The sequence below is a fragment of the Rhinopithecus bieti genome, unplaced genomic scaffold (assembly GCF_001698545.2).
Source record: "Rhinopithecus bieti isolate Rb0 unplaced genomic scaffold, ASM169854v2 scaffold_10589, whole genome shotgun sequence".
Classification (NCBI taxonomy): Eukaryota; Metazoa; Chordata; class Mammalia; order Primates; family Cercopithecidae; genus Rhinopithecus; species Rhinopithecus bieti.
The window spans coordinates 2,239,173-2,253,716 of NW_016807065.1; the positions used below are offsets into that span (position 1 = coordinate 2,239,173).

The following is a 14,544-nucleotide window of genomic DNA, read 5'->3' on the forward strand; positions in this document are numbered from 1 at the left end:
TTGTTTGTTTGTTTGTTTTTGAGACAGTTTTCCTCTTGTTGCCCAGGCTGGAGTGCAATGGCGCGATCTCAGCTCACTGCAACCTGCACCTCCGGGTCCAAGCGATTCTCCTGCCTCAGACTCCCGAGTAGCTGGGATTACAGGTGTGAGCCAGCACGCCTGGCTAATTTTGTGTTTTTAGTAGAGACAGGGTTTCTCCATGTTGGTCAGGCTGGTCTCGAAATCCCGACCTCAGGTGATCCTCCTGCCTCGGCCTCCCAAAGTGCTGAGATTACAGATGTGAGCCACCGCGCCCAGCCCAATCTCTGCTTCTTATAAGGACACCAGTTGTGCTGGATTAGGGCCCATACCCTAATAACCTAATTTATTTATTTATACTTTTTTTATTTTTTATTTTTATTTATTTGTTTTGAGACAGAGTCTCGCTCTGTTGCCCAGGCTGGAGTGCAGTGGCGCAATCTCCGCTCACTGCAAGCTCCGCCTCCTGGGTTCTCCCCATTCTCCTGCCTCAGCCTCCCGAGTAGCTGGGACTACAGGCACCCGCCATCACACCCGGCTAATTTTTTGCATTTTTAGTATAGAGACAGGGTTTCACCATGTTAGCCAGGATGGTCTCAATCTCCTGACCTCGTGATTCGCCTGCCTCGGCTTCCTAAAGTGCTGGGATTACAGGCGTGAGCTACCGCGCCTGGCCTATTTTTGTTTTTTGAGATGGAGTCGCTCTCGTTGCTGAGGCTGGAGTGCAGTGGTGCAATCTAAGCTTACTGTAACCTCCGCTTCCCAGGTTCAAGTGGTTCTACTGCCTCAGCCTCCGGAGTACCTGGGACTACTAGACACCCACCACCACGCCTGGCTAATTTCTGTATTTTTAGTAGAGACACGTTTTCACCACGTTGGCCAGGCTGGCCTTGAACTCCTGACATCAAGCGATCCATCCACCTCAGCCTCCCAAAGTGCTGGTATTACAGGCGAGAGTGACCACACCCGGCCCCATTGTACTTTAGTTACCTGGAGTGCAGTGGCGCAATCACTGCAGCCTCTCACTTCTGGTCTCAAGCAATCCTCCCGCCTCAGCCTCCACAGTAGCTGGGACCACAGCCACTCTGTACCTACACCTGGCTAATTTGTTTTTTTTTTTTTTTTTTTTTGTAGAGATAAGGTTTCACCATGTTGCCCAGGCTGTTCTCGAACTCGTGAGCTAAGCCTCCCAAAGTACTGGGATTACAGGTGTGAGCCACCGTACATACCCTGCCTATTTTTAATTTTTATGGGTGCATAGTAGGTGTATATACTTATGGTCTACAGGACGTATGTTGATACAGGCATGCGATGCAGAATAATCACATCACAGTAGCTGGGTGCGGTGACTCACGCCTATAATCCCAGCACTTTGGGAGGCCAAGGTGGGTGGATCACCCGAGGTCACGAGTTCAAGACCAGCCTGACCAACATGGTGAAACTCCATCTCTACTAAAAATTCGAAAATTAGCCAGGCGTGGTGGTGGGTGCCTGTAATTCCAGTTACTCAGGAGGCTGAGGCAGGAGAATCGCTGGAACCCAGGAGAAGGAGGTTGCAGTGAGCCAAGATCATACCACTGCACTCCAGCCTGGGCAACAGAATGAGGCTCGGTGTCAACGACAAAACAAAAACAAAAATTTTGCTAAGAGAGTAGATCTCACATTAAATGTGCTTTGGTTTTTTTGTTTTTGTTTAAGACGGGGGTCCCCAGCCCCTCAGCCATGAACTGGTACCTGTCTGTGGCCTGTGAGGAACTGGGCCACAGAGCAGGAGATGAGTAAGCAGGCAGCGAAGCTTCATCTGTATTTACAGCCGCTCCCCATCACTTGAGCCTCCTGTAAGATCAGCAGCAGCATTAGATTCTCATAGGAGTGCAAACTGTTAGGAATAACACTTAAAATTTTAAGGAAATTCGGCCGGGTGCGTTGGCTCAAGCCTGTAATCCTAGCACTTTGGGAGGCCGAGACGGGCGGATCACGAGGTCAGGAGATCGAGACCATCCTGGCTAACACGGTGAAACTCCGTCTCTACTAAAAAAAATACAACAAAAACTAGCCAGGCGAGGTGGCAGGTGCCTGTAGTCCCAACTACTCCAGAGGCTGAGGCAGAAGAATGGCCTAAACCTGGGAGGCGGAGCTTTCAGTGAGCTGAGATCCGGCCACTGCACTCCAGCCTGGGCAACAGTGCGAGACTCCGTCTCCAAAAAAAAAAAAAAAAAAAAAAAAAAATTTTAAGGCAATTGAACACTAAATTTATGTTTGTGCAGAGGGGTTTTGGGCCAGTTGTTATGAGTATACTTGAACAAAGGGGCACCAGAGCCTTTATTTTTGACACAAGTTTTGTTTTTGTACCCTTTTTTATTGGCCAGGGTCGGGTTGTATAATTTAATTTTGGTTGGCTAAACATTTGATCTTTTTTTTTTTTTTTTGAGGAGGAGTCTCGCTGTGTCGCCCAGGCTGTTGCAGTGGCGCTATCTCAACAATATGCTGTATCAATGAGCACCCGGGTGCAGGCGGGCTGAGGCCTAAGATGGCGTCAGCACCAAATAAGGATGGGGTTTTATGGTCTCCTGTAAACATGAAGTGCCCCAGTCTAATGTAACTGCTATGTGGTACCCAGATGGCCTCTGTCTCCATCTTCAGGGATAGGTGTCTTCCAGCCAGGCTCACTCCCTATTGCTGCAGTCTTGCTGGCGCTCGTTGCTGGTGCAGCTGGCCTTGCACCTTGTGACTGGGCCCGAGAAAGGAGGAGTTCCTCCTCCCTTCAAGCTTTCAGGCCCTGGGGAGAATCTTTCAAACACAAGCTCAGGGCTCGCCCTAGATTCTACATGGTAGTAAGTTGTATAATTATCACATACTACAATGTGATAATAAAGTACATCTGTGGAAAAATTGTCTTCCACAAAACCGCTCCCTGATGCCAAAGTAGTTAGGGACTGGGTTTAAAACATGGGGTCTCAATATCCTATTTACCGTGATACCATGTCAGGAATTGGTGGGGTTCGTGGTCAATGCTGACTTCAAGAAGTAAACTGCAGACCCTCACACTCAGTGTTACAGTTCTTAAACAAGATGTGTCCAGAGTTTGTTCCTTCAGATGCGTCCGCAGTTCATTCCTTCTGGTGAGTTCGTGATCTCGCTGACTTCAGGACCCAAGCCGCAGACCCTCACTGTGAGTGTCACAACTCTATAAAAGCAGCATGTCTGGAGTTGTTTGTTCTTCCTAGTGTGTTCGTGGCCTCATGAGCTTCAGGTGTGAAGCTACAGATTTTGACAGTGAGTATTGTAGCTCACAAAAGCAGCGTGGACCCAAAAAACAAACACCAGCAAGACTTGTTATAAATAGAGTGAAAAGAACTAACCCTCCACAAAGAAAGAAAAACTCCAAGCAGGTTCCTGCTGGTGGTTCCGCAGCCCTGCTTTTATTCCCTTATCGGACCCCACCCACATCCTGCTGATTGGTCCATTTTATAGAGCGCTGATTGGTCTATTTTACAGAGAGCTGATTGGTCCATTTTGACAGAGTGCTGATTGGTGCATTTACAATCCCTGAGCTAGACACAGAGTGCTGATTGGTGCATTTACAATCCTTTAGCTAGACATAAAATTTCTCCAAGTCCCCACCAGATTAGCTAGACACAGAGCACTGATTGGTGCATTTACAAACCTCGAGCTAGACACAGAGTGGTGGCATTGGTGCATATACAATCCTCCAGCTAGACATAAAAGTTCTCCAAGTCCGCACCCGCCTCAGGAGTCCAGCTGACTTCGACTAGTGGATGCCTGGCTGGCACCAGGGGGCGGAGCTGTCTGTCAGTCCAGCGCCGCCTACCGGCGCTCCTTAGCCGTTGGGCGGTCCATAGGACCAGGCGCCAGGGCGCAGGGGGCGGCGCCCGTCGACGAGGCTCAGGCCGCGCGGGAGCCCACCGCGGGGCGGGGGACTCGCATGGCGGGCTGCAGGTCCTGAGCCCTGCCCCGCGGGGCGGTGGCTGAGGCCTGGCAAGAATTCGAGCACGACGGAGGCGGGCCGGCAGTGCTGGGGGACCGGGCACACTCTCCGCAGCTGCTGGCCCGGGTGCTAAGCCCCTCACTGCCCGGGACCGGTGGCGCCGGTGGGCTGCTCCGAGTGCGGGGCCTGCAGAGCCCGCGACCACCTGGAACTCGCGCTGGCCCGCGAGCGCCGTGCGCAGCCCCGGTTCCCGCCCGCGCCTCTCCCTCCACACCTCTGGGCAAGCAGAGGGAGCCGGCCAGCCCAGAAAGGGGCACCTACAGTGCAGCGGCAGGCTGAAGGGCTCCTCAAGCATGGCCAGAGCGGACACCGAGGCCGAGGAAGCGCTGAGAGCGGGCGAGGGCCGCCAGCACGTTGTCACCTCTCAATATGTTTTTTTTGTTTTTTTTTTTTTTGTTTTTTTTTTTTTGCGACAGAGTCTCACTCTGTCACCCAGACAGAGTGCTGGGATTACAGGTGTGAGCCACTGCGTCTGGCCCTCTTAGCAAAATTTTTAAGTGCCCGGGATAATATTGGTAACTACAGGCAAGTTTTTTGTTTCTTTTGGTTTTTTTGAGACAGAGTCTTGCCCTGTCACCCAGGCTGGAGTGTAGTGGCGCGATCTCGGCTCACTGCAAGCTCCGCCTCCTGGGTTCATGCTACCATTCCCTGCCTCAGCCTCCCCAGTAGCTGGGAATACAGGCGCCCGCCACCGTGCTCGGCTAATTTTTTTTTTTTGTATTTTTAGTAGAGACGGGGTTTCAACGTGTTAACCAGGATGGTCTCCATCTCCTGACCTTGTGATCCGCCTGCCTTGGCCTCTCAAAGTGCTGGGATTACAGACTTGAGCCACCGCACCTGGCCAGGCAAGATGTTAATATAGCCAATCTGTAGAATGTTTCATCTTGCATATCTGAAAATTTTTTTTGAGACAGTCTCACTCTGTCGTCAGGCTGGAGTGCAGTGGCACGATCTTGGCTCACTGCAACCTCCGCCTCCCGAGTTCAAGCGATTCTCCTGCCTCCGCCTCCCGAGTAGCTGGAACTACAGGCGCACGCCACCACGCCCGGCTAATTTTTGTATTTTTAGTAGAGTCGGGGTTTCACCATGTTGGCCAGGATGGTCTCGATCTCTTGACCTTGTGATCCCCCTGCCTCGGCCTCCCACAGTGCTGGGATTACAGGTGTGAGCCACCGTGCCTGCACATCTGAAACTTTATACCCATTAAACAGACTAAAAAAAAAACACCAAAAAAAACCCCAGAAACAATTCCTGGCCAGACACGGTGACTCACCCCTGTAATCCCGTACTTTCGGAGACTGAGGTGGGCTGATCACATGAGGCCAGCAGTTTCAGACCAGCCTAGGCAACATGGCGAAACCCCATCTCTACAAAAAATACGAAAATTAGGCCAGTCACAGTGCTCATACCTGTAATCCCAGCACTTTGGGAGGCCAAGGCAGGAGGATCCCTTGAGTCCAGGAGTTCGAGACCAGCCTGGGAAACATGGTGAGACCCAGTTTCTACAAAAAAATACAAAAATTAGCCAGGCCAAAATGGCATGTGCCCGTGGTCCCAGCTATTTGGGAGGCTGAGGCGGGAGGATTGCTTGAGCCCTGGAGGCAGAGGTTGCAGTGAGCCGAGATCAAGCCACTGCACTCCAGCCTTGGTGACAGAATGATACCCAATCTCTAAAATTAATTAAATTAAAAATTAATTGGGCTTTGGCGTACATACCTGTGGTCCCAGCTACTTGGGAGGCTGAGGTGAGAGGATCGCTTGAGCCCAGGAAGTTAAGGCTGCAGTGAGCTATGATCACACCACTGCACCTCCACGTTGGTGACAGAGCAAGACTCTGTCCCTAAATAAATAAATACATATATATATATATATATGGAGGAAACTTCTGCAGATTAAAGGTGACTAAGATATATGACAACCAAATGCAATAAGTGAAAGTACATTATATCCTAGATTTTTTATTTTTATTATTTTTTAAATATTTTATTTTATTATTATTTTTTTGAAACGAAGTCTTGCTCTGTTGCCCAGGCTGGGATGCAGTGGCGCGATTTTGGCTCACTGCAAGCTCCGCCTCCCAGGTTCACACCATTCTGCCTCAACCTCCTGAGTAGCTGGGACTACAGGCTCCCACCACCACGCCCAGCTAATTTTTGTACTTTTAGTAGAGACGGGGTTTCACCATGTTAGCCAGGATAGTCTCGATCTCCTGACCTCGTGATACGACTGCCTTGGCCTCCCAAAGTGCTGAGATTACAGGCATGAGCCACCGTGCCTGGCCAATATTTAAAAAAAATTTTTGAGATGGAGCCTCACTCTGTCACCCAGGCTGGAGAGCAGTGGCACGATCCTGGGTCACTGCAACCTTCACCTTCTGGGCTCAAGTGATTCTTCTGCCTCAGCCTCCCCAGTGGCTGGGTTACAGACGTGCACCACCATGCCCAGCTAATTTTTGTATTATTTTTTGTTTTTTTTTAGTAGAGACGGGGTTTCACCATGTTGGCCAGGCTGGTCTCGAACTCCTGACCACAGGCGATCCGCTCACCTCGGCCTCCTAGAGTGCAGGGATTACAGGTGTGAGCCACCACGTCCAGCCCCGTATACTATTGCAATTTTTTTGTAGCTTTGAAGTTTTGCAAAATAAAAAGTTGGGGAAACAAAGCACCCTCCCTCCTTCCCATATGTTCTTCCAGCTGCCATCATTTCACCTTCTGTGCACAGTGAATATTCCTGGGAATAGTGTGTGTCCTGTGTCCCTGTATTCTCAACCACCACTGTGCTGGTGAAATGTTTAATAACTGGCTCACCAGAGAAACAAACCAACCAAAGAGCTCCTGACTTGGAGTGTTTGCCAATTCCTGTGGTGTAAATACTCCCACCACTTGTGGCTGATTTGCTTGTAGCTGATTTCAAGCTACAAACATGGCATCATCAAACAGAATTGGTACACAATGCAGTGACTCACATAATGTAGTATTTCCAGCACACAGACATCATATATGTGAATAACTCCAAGATCAGCCAGGTGCAGTGGCTCGTGCCTGTAACCCCAGCACTTTGGGAGGCCGAGGTGGGAGGATTGAGTGAGCCCAGGAGCTTGAGACCAGACTAGGTAACATAGCAAGACTCCATCTCTACAAAAAGATTATTTATTTATTTATTTATTTATTTATTTATTTATTTACTTACTTACTTACTTACTTACTTACTTATCTGAGACTTAGTTTCGCTCTGTCACTCAGGCTAGAATGCAGTGGTGCAGTCTTGGCTCACTGCAACCTCCACCTCCCAGGTTCAAGCAATTCTCCTGCCTCAGCCTCCGGAGTAGCCGGGATTACAGGCATGCACCACCACATCAGGCTAATTTTTGTATTTTTAATAGAGATGGGGTTTCACCATATTGGCTGGGCTGGTCTCAAACTCCTGGCCTGAAGTGATCCACCCACCTTGGCCTCCCAAAGTGCTGGGATTACAGGCGTGAGCCACCGTGCCCAGCCTGTCTCTACAAAAAATTTAAAAAGTAGCCAGGCTCTGTGGCTTGCGCTGGTCATCCTAGCACTTTGGGAGGTCAAGGTGGGAGGATCACTTGAGCCCAGGAGTTTGAGACTAGCCTGTGCAACATAGAGAGACCCTGTCTCTACAAAAAAATACAAAAATCTGCCGGGCGTGATGGTGCATGTCTGTAGTCCCAGCTACTGGGGAGGCTGAGGTGGGAGGATCACCTGAGCCTGGAAGGTCGAGGCTGCAGTGAGCCGTGCTGGTGCCACTGCACTCCTGCCTGGGCAATACAGTGAGACTCTGTCTCCAAACAAAAACAAAAACCCTCGAAAGCATAGATAATAGTAACATGTAGCAGCATAATTAGGAAGTGATAAATTTTGTGTATTTATTACCTTTGTTCTAATATAATCTGTTTGATTCATAAGTTTATACAATTAATTGTTTACACATTGGCCGTGTTTAGCAAGAGGTTTTGAATTCTTGAAGATGTGCCAGCTGGCTCTTGTGAGTCAGTGCAAGCTGGCTCCAGCATGCGTCTGTAAAACCATCTCCACTCATTGAAATCTGCCTCCCAGGCCCACCACTCAACCAAAACCCCCCTTGCTCATCTCACCAATGACCTCCATATTGCAAAATGCAAATGGCGGTGGCTACATTTCTGTTCTTGCCTTGCCTGAACTGCGTAGCACTTGCCTCTGCTGCTTCCATCTGCCTTCTCCAAGTTCCTCCAGATCGTCTTCCTTTTTTTTTTTCCCTTTGATATGGAGTCTTGCTTTGTCGCCCAGGCTGGAGTGCAGTGGTGCGATCTCAGCTCACTGCAACCTCCGCCTCCAGGGTCCAAGCAATTCTCCTGCTTCAGCTTCCCAAGCAGTTGGGACTACAGGCGCCCGCCACCACAGCCGGCTAATTTTTTGTATCGTTAGTAGAGACGGGGGTTCACCATGTTAGCCAGGATGGTCTTGATCCCCTGACCTCATGATTTGCCCACCTCAGCCTCCCACAGTGCTGGGATTACAGGCTTGAGCCACCGTGCCCCGCCTTGAGACAGAGTTTCACGCTTGTTGCCCAGGCTGGAGTGCAATGGTGCGATCTCGGCTCACTGCAACCTCCATGTCCCAGGTTCAAGCGATTCTCCTGCCTCAGCTTCCTGGGTAGTTGGGATTATAGGCATGCACCACCATGCCCAGCTAATTTTGTATTTTTAGCAGAGACGGGGTTTCACCATGTCAGTCAGGCTGGTCTTGAACTCCTGACCTCAAGTGATCCATTGGCCTTGGCCTCCCAAAGTGCTGGGATTACAGGAGTGAGTCACTGTGGCCAGCCTCCCACTTTTTTTTGTTTTTGAGACGGAGTCTCGCTCTGTCGCCCAAGCTGGAGTGCAGTGGCAGGATCTCAGCTCACTGCAAGCTGTGCCTCCCAGGTTCATGCCATTCTCCTGTCTGGAACTCCTGGGCTCAAATGATGCTCCTGCCTCAGGCTCCTGATTTGTTGGGATAATAGGACTGAGACACGGATCCTGGATTAAAGGACTCTCCTATCTCCACTTTATCTCTGGGTCTTTGACACGCTCATATGACACCCTGCCTCTGGCTGTTTAATGCTGTAGCCCTGCCCTGCCCTGCCCTTCCCTTCCCTTTTCCCTTCCCTTCCCTCTTCCCTCTTCCCTTCCCTTCCCTTCCCTCTTTCCTTCCCTTCCCTTCCCTCTTTCCTTCCCTTCCCTCTTCCCTTCCCTTCCCTCTTTCCTTCCCTTCCCTTCCCTCTTTCCTTCCCTTCCCTTCCCTCTTTTCTTCCTCCCTCCCTTCCTTCCTCTCACTCTCTCTCTCTCTGTCTTCCTCCCTCCCTCCCTTCCTTCTTTTTTTTTTTTTTTTTTGACACAGGGTCTCTCTCTGTTGCCCAGGCTGGAGTGTAGTGGCACGATCACGGCTCACTACAGCCTTAACTTCCCGGGCCTCAGCGATCCTCCCATCTTAGCCTCCTGAGTATCTGCGACTACAAGCATGTGCTACCACGCCAAGCTAATGTTTTGTATTTGTTGTAAAGATGAGGTCTCACTATGTTGCCCAGGCTGGTCTCAAACTCTTGGGCTCAAGAGATCCTCCCACCTCAGCGTCCCAAAGTGCTGGGATTATAGGCATGAGCCACTGGGCCCGGCCGAACTCCGTACCTTCAACCACAACTAAGAATCCATATTTCTAGCCCAGACCTGATTCTCAGCAACACACCTGTGTACACCAACTGCTTAGTGTGCTCCTCTTGGCATCACGACATCTCCAACAAAGCCAGAGTGGAAGCCCTCATCTCTTACTCCCACCTCGAGGGGGTGCTCCTGAGATGGAGAACACAAGTCTGTCCAGCCCAGAAGCCAGGAATGCATGCCCTCCGGGGCCAAGCTGCCTCCCTTTGAAAGAATGAAGTCCCATAAACCCATATCACAGGTTAATAATGCAAAAGGACTGGGCGCGGTAGCTCACGCCTGTGATCCCAGTGACTCAGAGGCTGAGGCAGGAGGATCGCTTGAGCTTGGGAATTGGAGGCTGCCGTGAACTAGATTACGACACTGCACTCTAGCCTGGGTGACAGAGCAAGGCTCTGGCTCTTTAAAAAAAAAAAAAAAAAAAAAAAAAAAGGCTCCAATAAGGCAAACAGCAACAGCAACATACATTAACTCTCCCAGGGGACCAACCCTCCTCATCACCCGATTGCATGGCCATGTTAAAATCACGCCACTTGGTGGCGGCATTCTTCAAATGGAAAATAGCATCTGGGGTGCTGAAATGACAAAGGCCTGAGCTTCCTCGGGTCAGGGAGTGTCAATTCACACTGAATCGAAATAGGGCTGGACCACAGTCAGCCTGCTCTCAGCTTTGCCTTCTTATTCGGGGTCAAAACCAACAGGCGTCTTCCCAAAGCGCCGCACAAGAGTGGGCGGGCTCCTTCGCTTTCCTGGAGCAACTCACTTGCTGGTATCTCAGTCATTGTCAATCAGTCAGTCATTGCAGGGACAGCCATAGGCAATTACTCTCGAGCTGGTCCGCCAGTCAATCATAATCCAATCGAATCCGTCCTTGTGGTCAGTGGATCCACGAGCCTGTACCACCTGCCACCAGCGCCCGGCGCGTTCTGTAGCGAAATCACCTCAGGTGACGGAATCCATGCCCTTGGGCTCCGCCCCTTCGTAGTCGCGCCCAATCACAGATCTGACCCTCCCAGGAGGGCCCGTCCCCCTGGCCACAGCCAGTCACAGGCCCCGTCCTTCCAAAACACTGCCCTATCAGAGGCCAAGCTCTCTAGGAATTCCCTACCCTTTTAATGTCCCGCCCCTATGACGGACCCAATCGCAGGGCTCTTCCCTCCCCGAAACCCCGCTCCCGGACCGGCTTGTCTCAGGTTTGCGCCACTCTAGGCTGAGGCGGCGGATGACGCAACCGAGCCGCGCCGCGAGAAGGTCACACGGTTCTCCAACATGGCGGCGGCGGCGGCGCTGCGGAGTGGCTGGTGCCGCTGTCCACGGGTGAGCGGCGGTGCGGTGCTGGCAGGGCGGCCTTAAGGGTCTTCTGGGCCTTCGGCCACCAAGGCTTTCTTCTCAGACCCTTGGCCCTCGCGACCCTTGCTTGGGCTCCGTAGAAAGCTTGGGGTTGGATCGTTGGGTCAGCAGAAGCCAGGACAGGGGGCACGGAGCGTGGCCTGAGGGCGGGGACAGAGCTTACCGGGCAGAGGGCGGCGATGCGCGGAGCCTGGGAGGGAGCTGATCACCCTTCGCCCTCTGATCAGACTCCACGTGTACAGGAGAGTGAATGGTAGCCAGGGCAGCGGCGTCCCGTGGAAAAAAGTAGAGGGGAAGGCAAAAAAAAAAAAAGTGAACTTCACAGCTCTCGGTTAAATGTCAGGTCCGCTACCGAGAGCATTTCTTGTCTCGTTTCTTCTAACGTTCATTGTGGACGTGCGAGAGGTGGTTCACGCCCTGGCAGGCTCTTAGGTCCACAGGGCAGTGGGAGTCAAGACGTGTAAGGCGCACTCAGAAAGTAGTACTTCATATTGGTCGTGCTCTTCGTTTTTTCTTCTTTTTATTTGTTTATTTATTTATTTTTTGAGACGGAGTTTCGCTCTTGTCGCCCAGTCTGGAGTGCAATGGTGCGATCTCGGCCCACTGCAACTTCTGCCTCCCGGGTTCAAGCGATTCTCCTGCCTCAGCCTCAGGTGGATCACCTGAGATCAGGAGTTCCAGATCAACTGGCCAGCATGGTGAAATCCCGTCTCTACTAGAACCCCATCTCTACTAAAAATACAAAAAATTAGCCGGGCATGGTGTCTTGCTCCTGTAATCCCAGCTACTCTGGAGGCTGAGGCAGGAGAATCACTTGAACCCGGGAGGCGGAGGTTTCAGTGAGCCAAGATCAAGATCATCCCACTTTACTGCAGCCTGGGCGATAGTGGTAGACTCCATCTCAAAAAAAAAAAAAAAAAAATGTTATCCTCAAGTAAATGCAGGAGATGGTAGGCACCTGTGTAAGTTTGGGATGTTCCATGGGGTTCTCAGAGGTAGGAGGCAGAGAACAGAGAGAAAATCGGCCCAGGAAATGTGGAAATGGTGGAGAAGTTGTACCTGGTCTTTTGACATCAACACACCAGGTTCAGGTGCCGAATTGAACAGGACTTTCACAGAGCTTTTTTTTTCCCCCTAGTTTTTTGTGGAGGCAGGGTCTTGCTATGTTGCCCAGGCTGGTCTCAAACTCCTGAGCTCAGATGATCCTCCCACCTCAGCCTCCCAAAGTATTGGGATTACAGGCATGAGCCACCAGCTCAGTGCCTGCACAGAACTTAAAGTTCATCATTTGGTAGGGGAATAAACTGCCTTTTATTTTTATTTGATTTTTTTTTTCTGAGACAAAGTCTTGCTCTGTCACCCAGGCTGGAGTGCAGTGGCACGATCTCGGCTCACTGCACCCTCCGCCTCCCGGGTTTAAGCAATACTCCTGCCTCAGCCTCCCAAGTAGCTGAGACTACAGGTGTGTGCCACCATGCCCAGCTAATTTTTGTATTTTTGGTAGAGACAGGATTTCACCATGTTGGCCAGGCTGATCTCGAACTCCTGGCTGGGTGATCCACCCACCTCAGCCTCCTAGCGTGTTGGGGTTACAGGCGTGAGCCACCACACCCGGCCAGCAAGTGCCTTTTACATGAGGTCAGCCAAGTCTTTGCCCAGAGTGACTCCCCTAAATTATTCTGTTTATAGCCCAACCCTTGAAGGGGACATTGTAGGTTTATTCCAGAGTTGTCCCTGGGGACATTATCGATGTTTGTGTCTGAAAATCCAATTCTCTCATCTTTGGAGGCTGGCAGAAATGGGGTGGGCTCGCAAGAGAAGACTGCTTGCCACTACCATAGAAGCTTAGAGTGCCTACTTTCAGACTAAGAAATTAAATTGTACTGGTACATTTAGCCTTCTTCCCCCCATGGGTTGGCATTTCCTGGGACCTGTCTATTTTCCCCCAGTTTCAGGGGCACGAGGATAGATGTAGGCCCTGGAGGTACAGACACAACATTTTCTCTTTCTACCAGCTTCTACTTGCTTCTCAGACTTTGGGAAGATTACGGAGTGTCCGGCATGCATCAGGCATAAGATAAAAATTGGCCAATGAGGCCAGGTGTGGTGGCTCATGCCTGTAATCCCAGCACTTTGGAAGACTGGGGGAGAGGTGGATCACTTGGTCAGGAGTTCGAGACCAGCCTGGCCAACATGGCAAAAACCCTTCTCTCCTAAAAATACAAATACTGGCCAGGTGTGATGGTGCATACCTGTAATTCCAGCTACTCAGGAGACTGAGGCAGGAGAATCGCTCGAACCTGGGAGGTGGAGGTTGCAGTGAGCCGAGATCGTATTACTGCACTCCAGCCTGGGCAACAGACTGAGACTCTGTGTCAAAAAAAAAAAAAATTGGCCAGTGAGTTGCAGGCGACCCCTGCTGTTTTGTGTGTGGTCTGCTTACTTCTTGGTCAGCCTCTTGTTAGAATGGATCTTTCTCGTCTCTTCCCCCAATTAGAGATGCCTCGGCAGTGGAATCCAATTCCTTTCCAGCCACAACCTACTCCACGGGTCGACCTATCAGATGCGCCGGCCGGGCGGAGAGCTGCCACTGGTGAGTGACTCAGGATGCTCAGGCCAGCAGACACAGGGGAGGCCTGAAAATTCCGATCCCATTGGCAGGAGGGAGGTTGTGGGGCTGTGGAGGTGGCTCACACCATCTCAGTGGTGGGCCTTCTGTGTCTGGGGTCTTCTGAATGACAGATCCCAGCGTGCCTGGCCTTCTCGGTTGCAGAAACACTTGACCTGCCTCTTGCTTGATGTCGTTAGGGGATAAGGTGCTGTCAGAATAGCCCATTGTGTTGGCTCTAATGCATGGAGGAGACCCCTGTATTGAACTGAATTCTACTTCCCCGTGACCTCTGCCAGTGGGTGCCTCACCAAGCATGGCTATTTCCTTTCCTGGAAGATAGCCCTTTGATCATTGGTAGAGTCACCTCATCACACCCAGAACTCAGTTTATCCTGGTCACTCCTCTTCAACTGTGCTTCTGTTGGTGTCTCAGCATCATGAGGACAGAAGCCCAAAACCTGACTCCCTTCCCCAGATCGGTACATTTGGGCAGCGCGCACATTCTCTCTCTCTCTCTCTGCGCGCCCAGAGCCTCAGCTCAGCTGCCTCCTCGCAGGCAGCTACCTACCTCTGCAGTCCTGTCCTGGGGCCATCGTGGGTGTGGGACAGGACCTGTGACTCTTTCCCTTACTTGTCCAGTCTCCCGTCACACACACACACTCCCAGGGTTTGTAGCCCAAGAGTCTCTGGTAGGGCTGCCATAAGGTTGTGTGATCCTGATGGTCTTACTTGGAACTTGGGCTTCCCCTGGAGAAAGGCTAGCCAGGGTGGCATCTGAATGGGACTGCAGCCTGCTGACAGGAGGCCTGGCCACCTGTCCTGGGGAGCAGCATTGGGCTTTTTTTTTTTTTTTTTTTTTTTT

The 14,544-nt window shown here is 51.1% G+C and overlaps 1 protein-coding gene across 2 annotated transcripts in view; it reads left to right on the forward strand.

Annotated features, from left to right (window-relative positions):
• Positions 1 to 10,817: 10,817 nt before the first annotated feature.
• TIMM44 (translocase of inner mitochondrial membrane 44) overlaps positions 10,818 to 14,544 on the forward strand; it is a 17,754-nt gene continuing 14,027 nt past the window's right edge. For both annotated transcript variants that reach the window (XM_017879928.1, XM_017879927.1), the window contains exons 1-2: positions 10,818 to 11,039; positions 13,570 to 13,665. In XM_017879928.1, the coding sequence (XP_017735417.1) occupies positions 10,992 to 11,039; positions 13,570 to 13,665 (144 nt within the window). In that variant the 5' untranslated portion in view covers positions 10,818 to 10,991. The remainder of the gene's footprint in view (positions 11,040 to 13,569; positions 13,666 to 14,544) is intronic.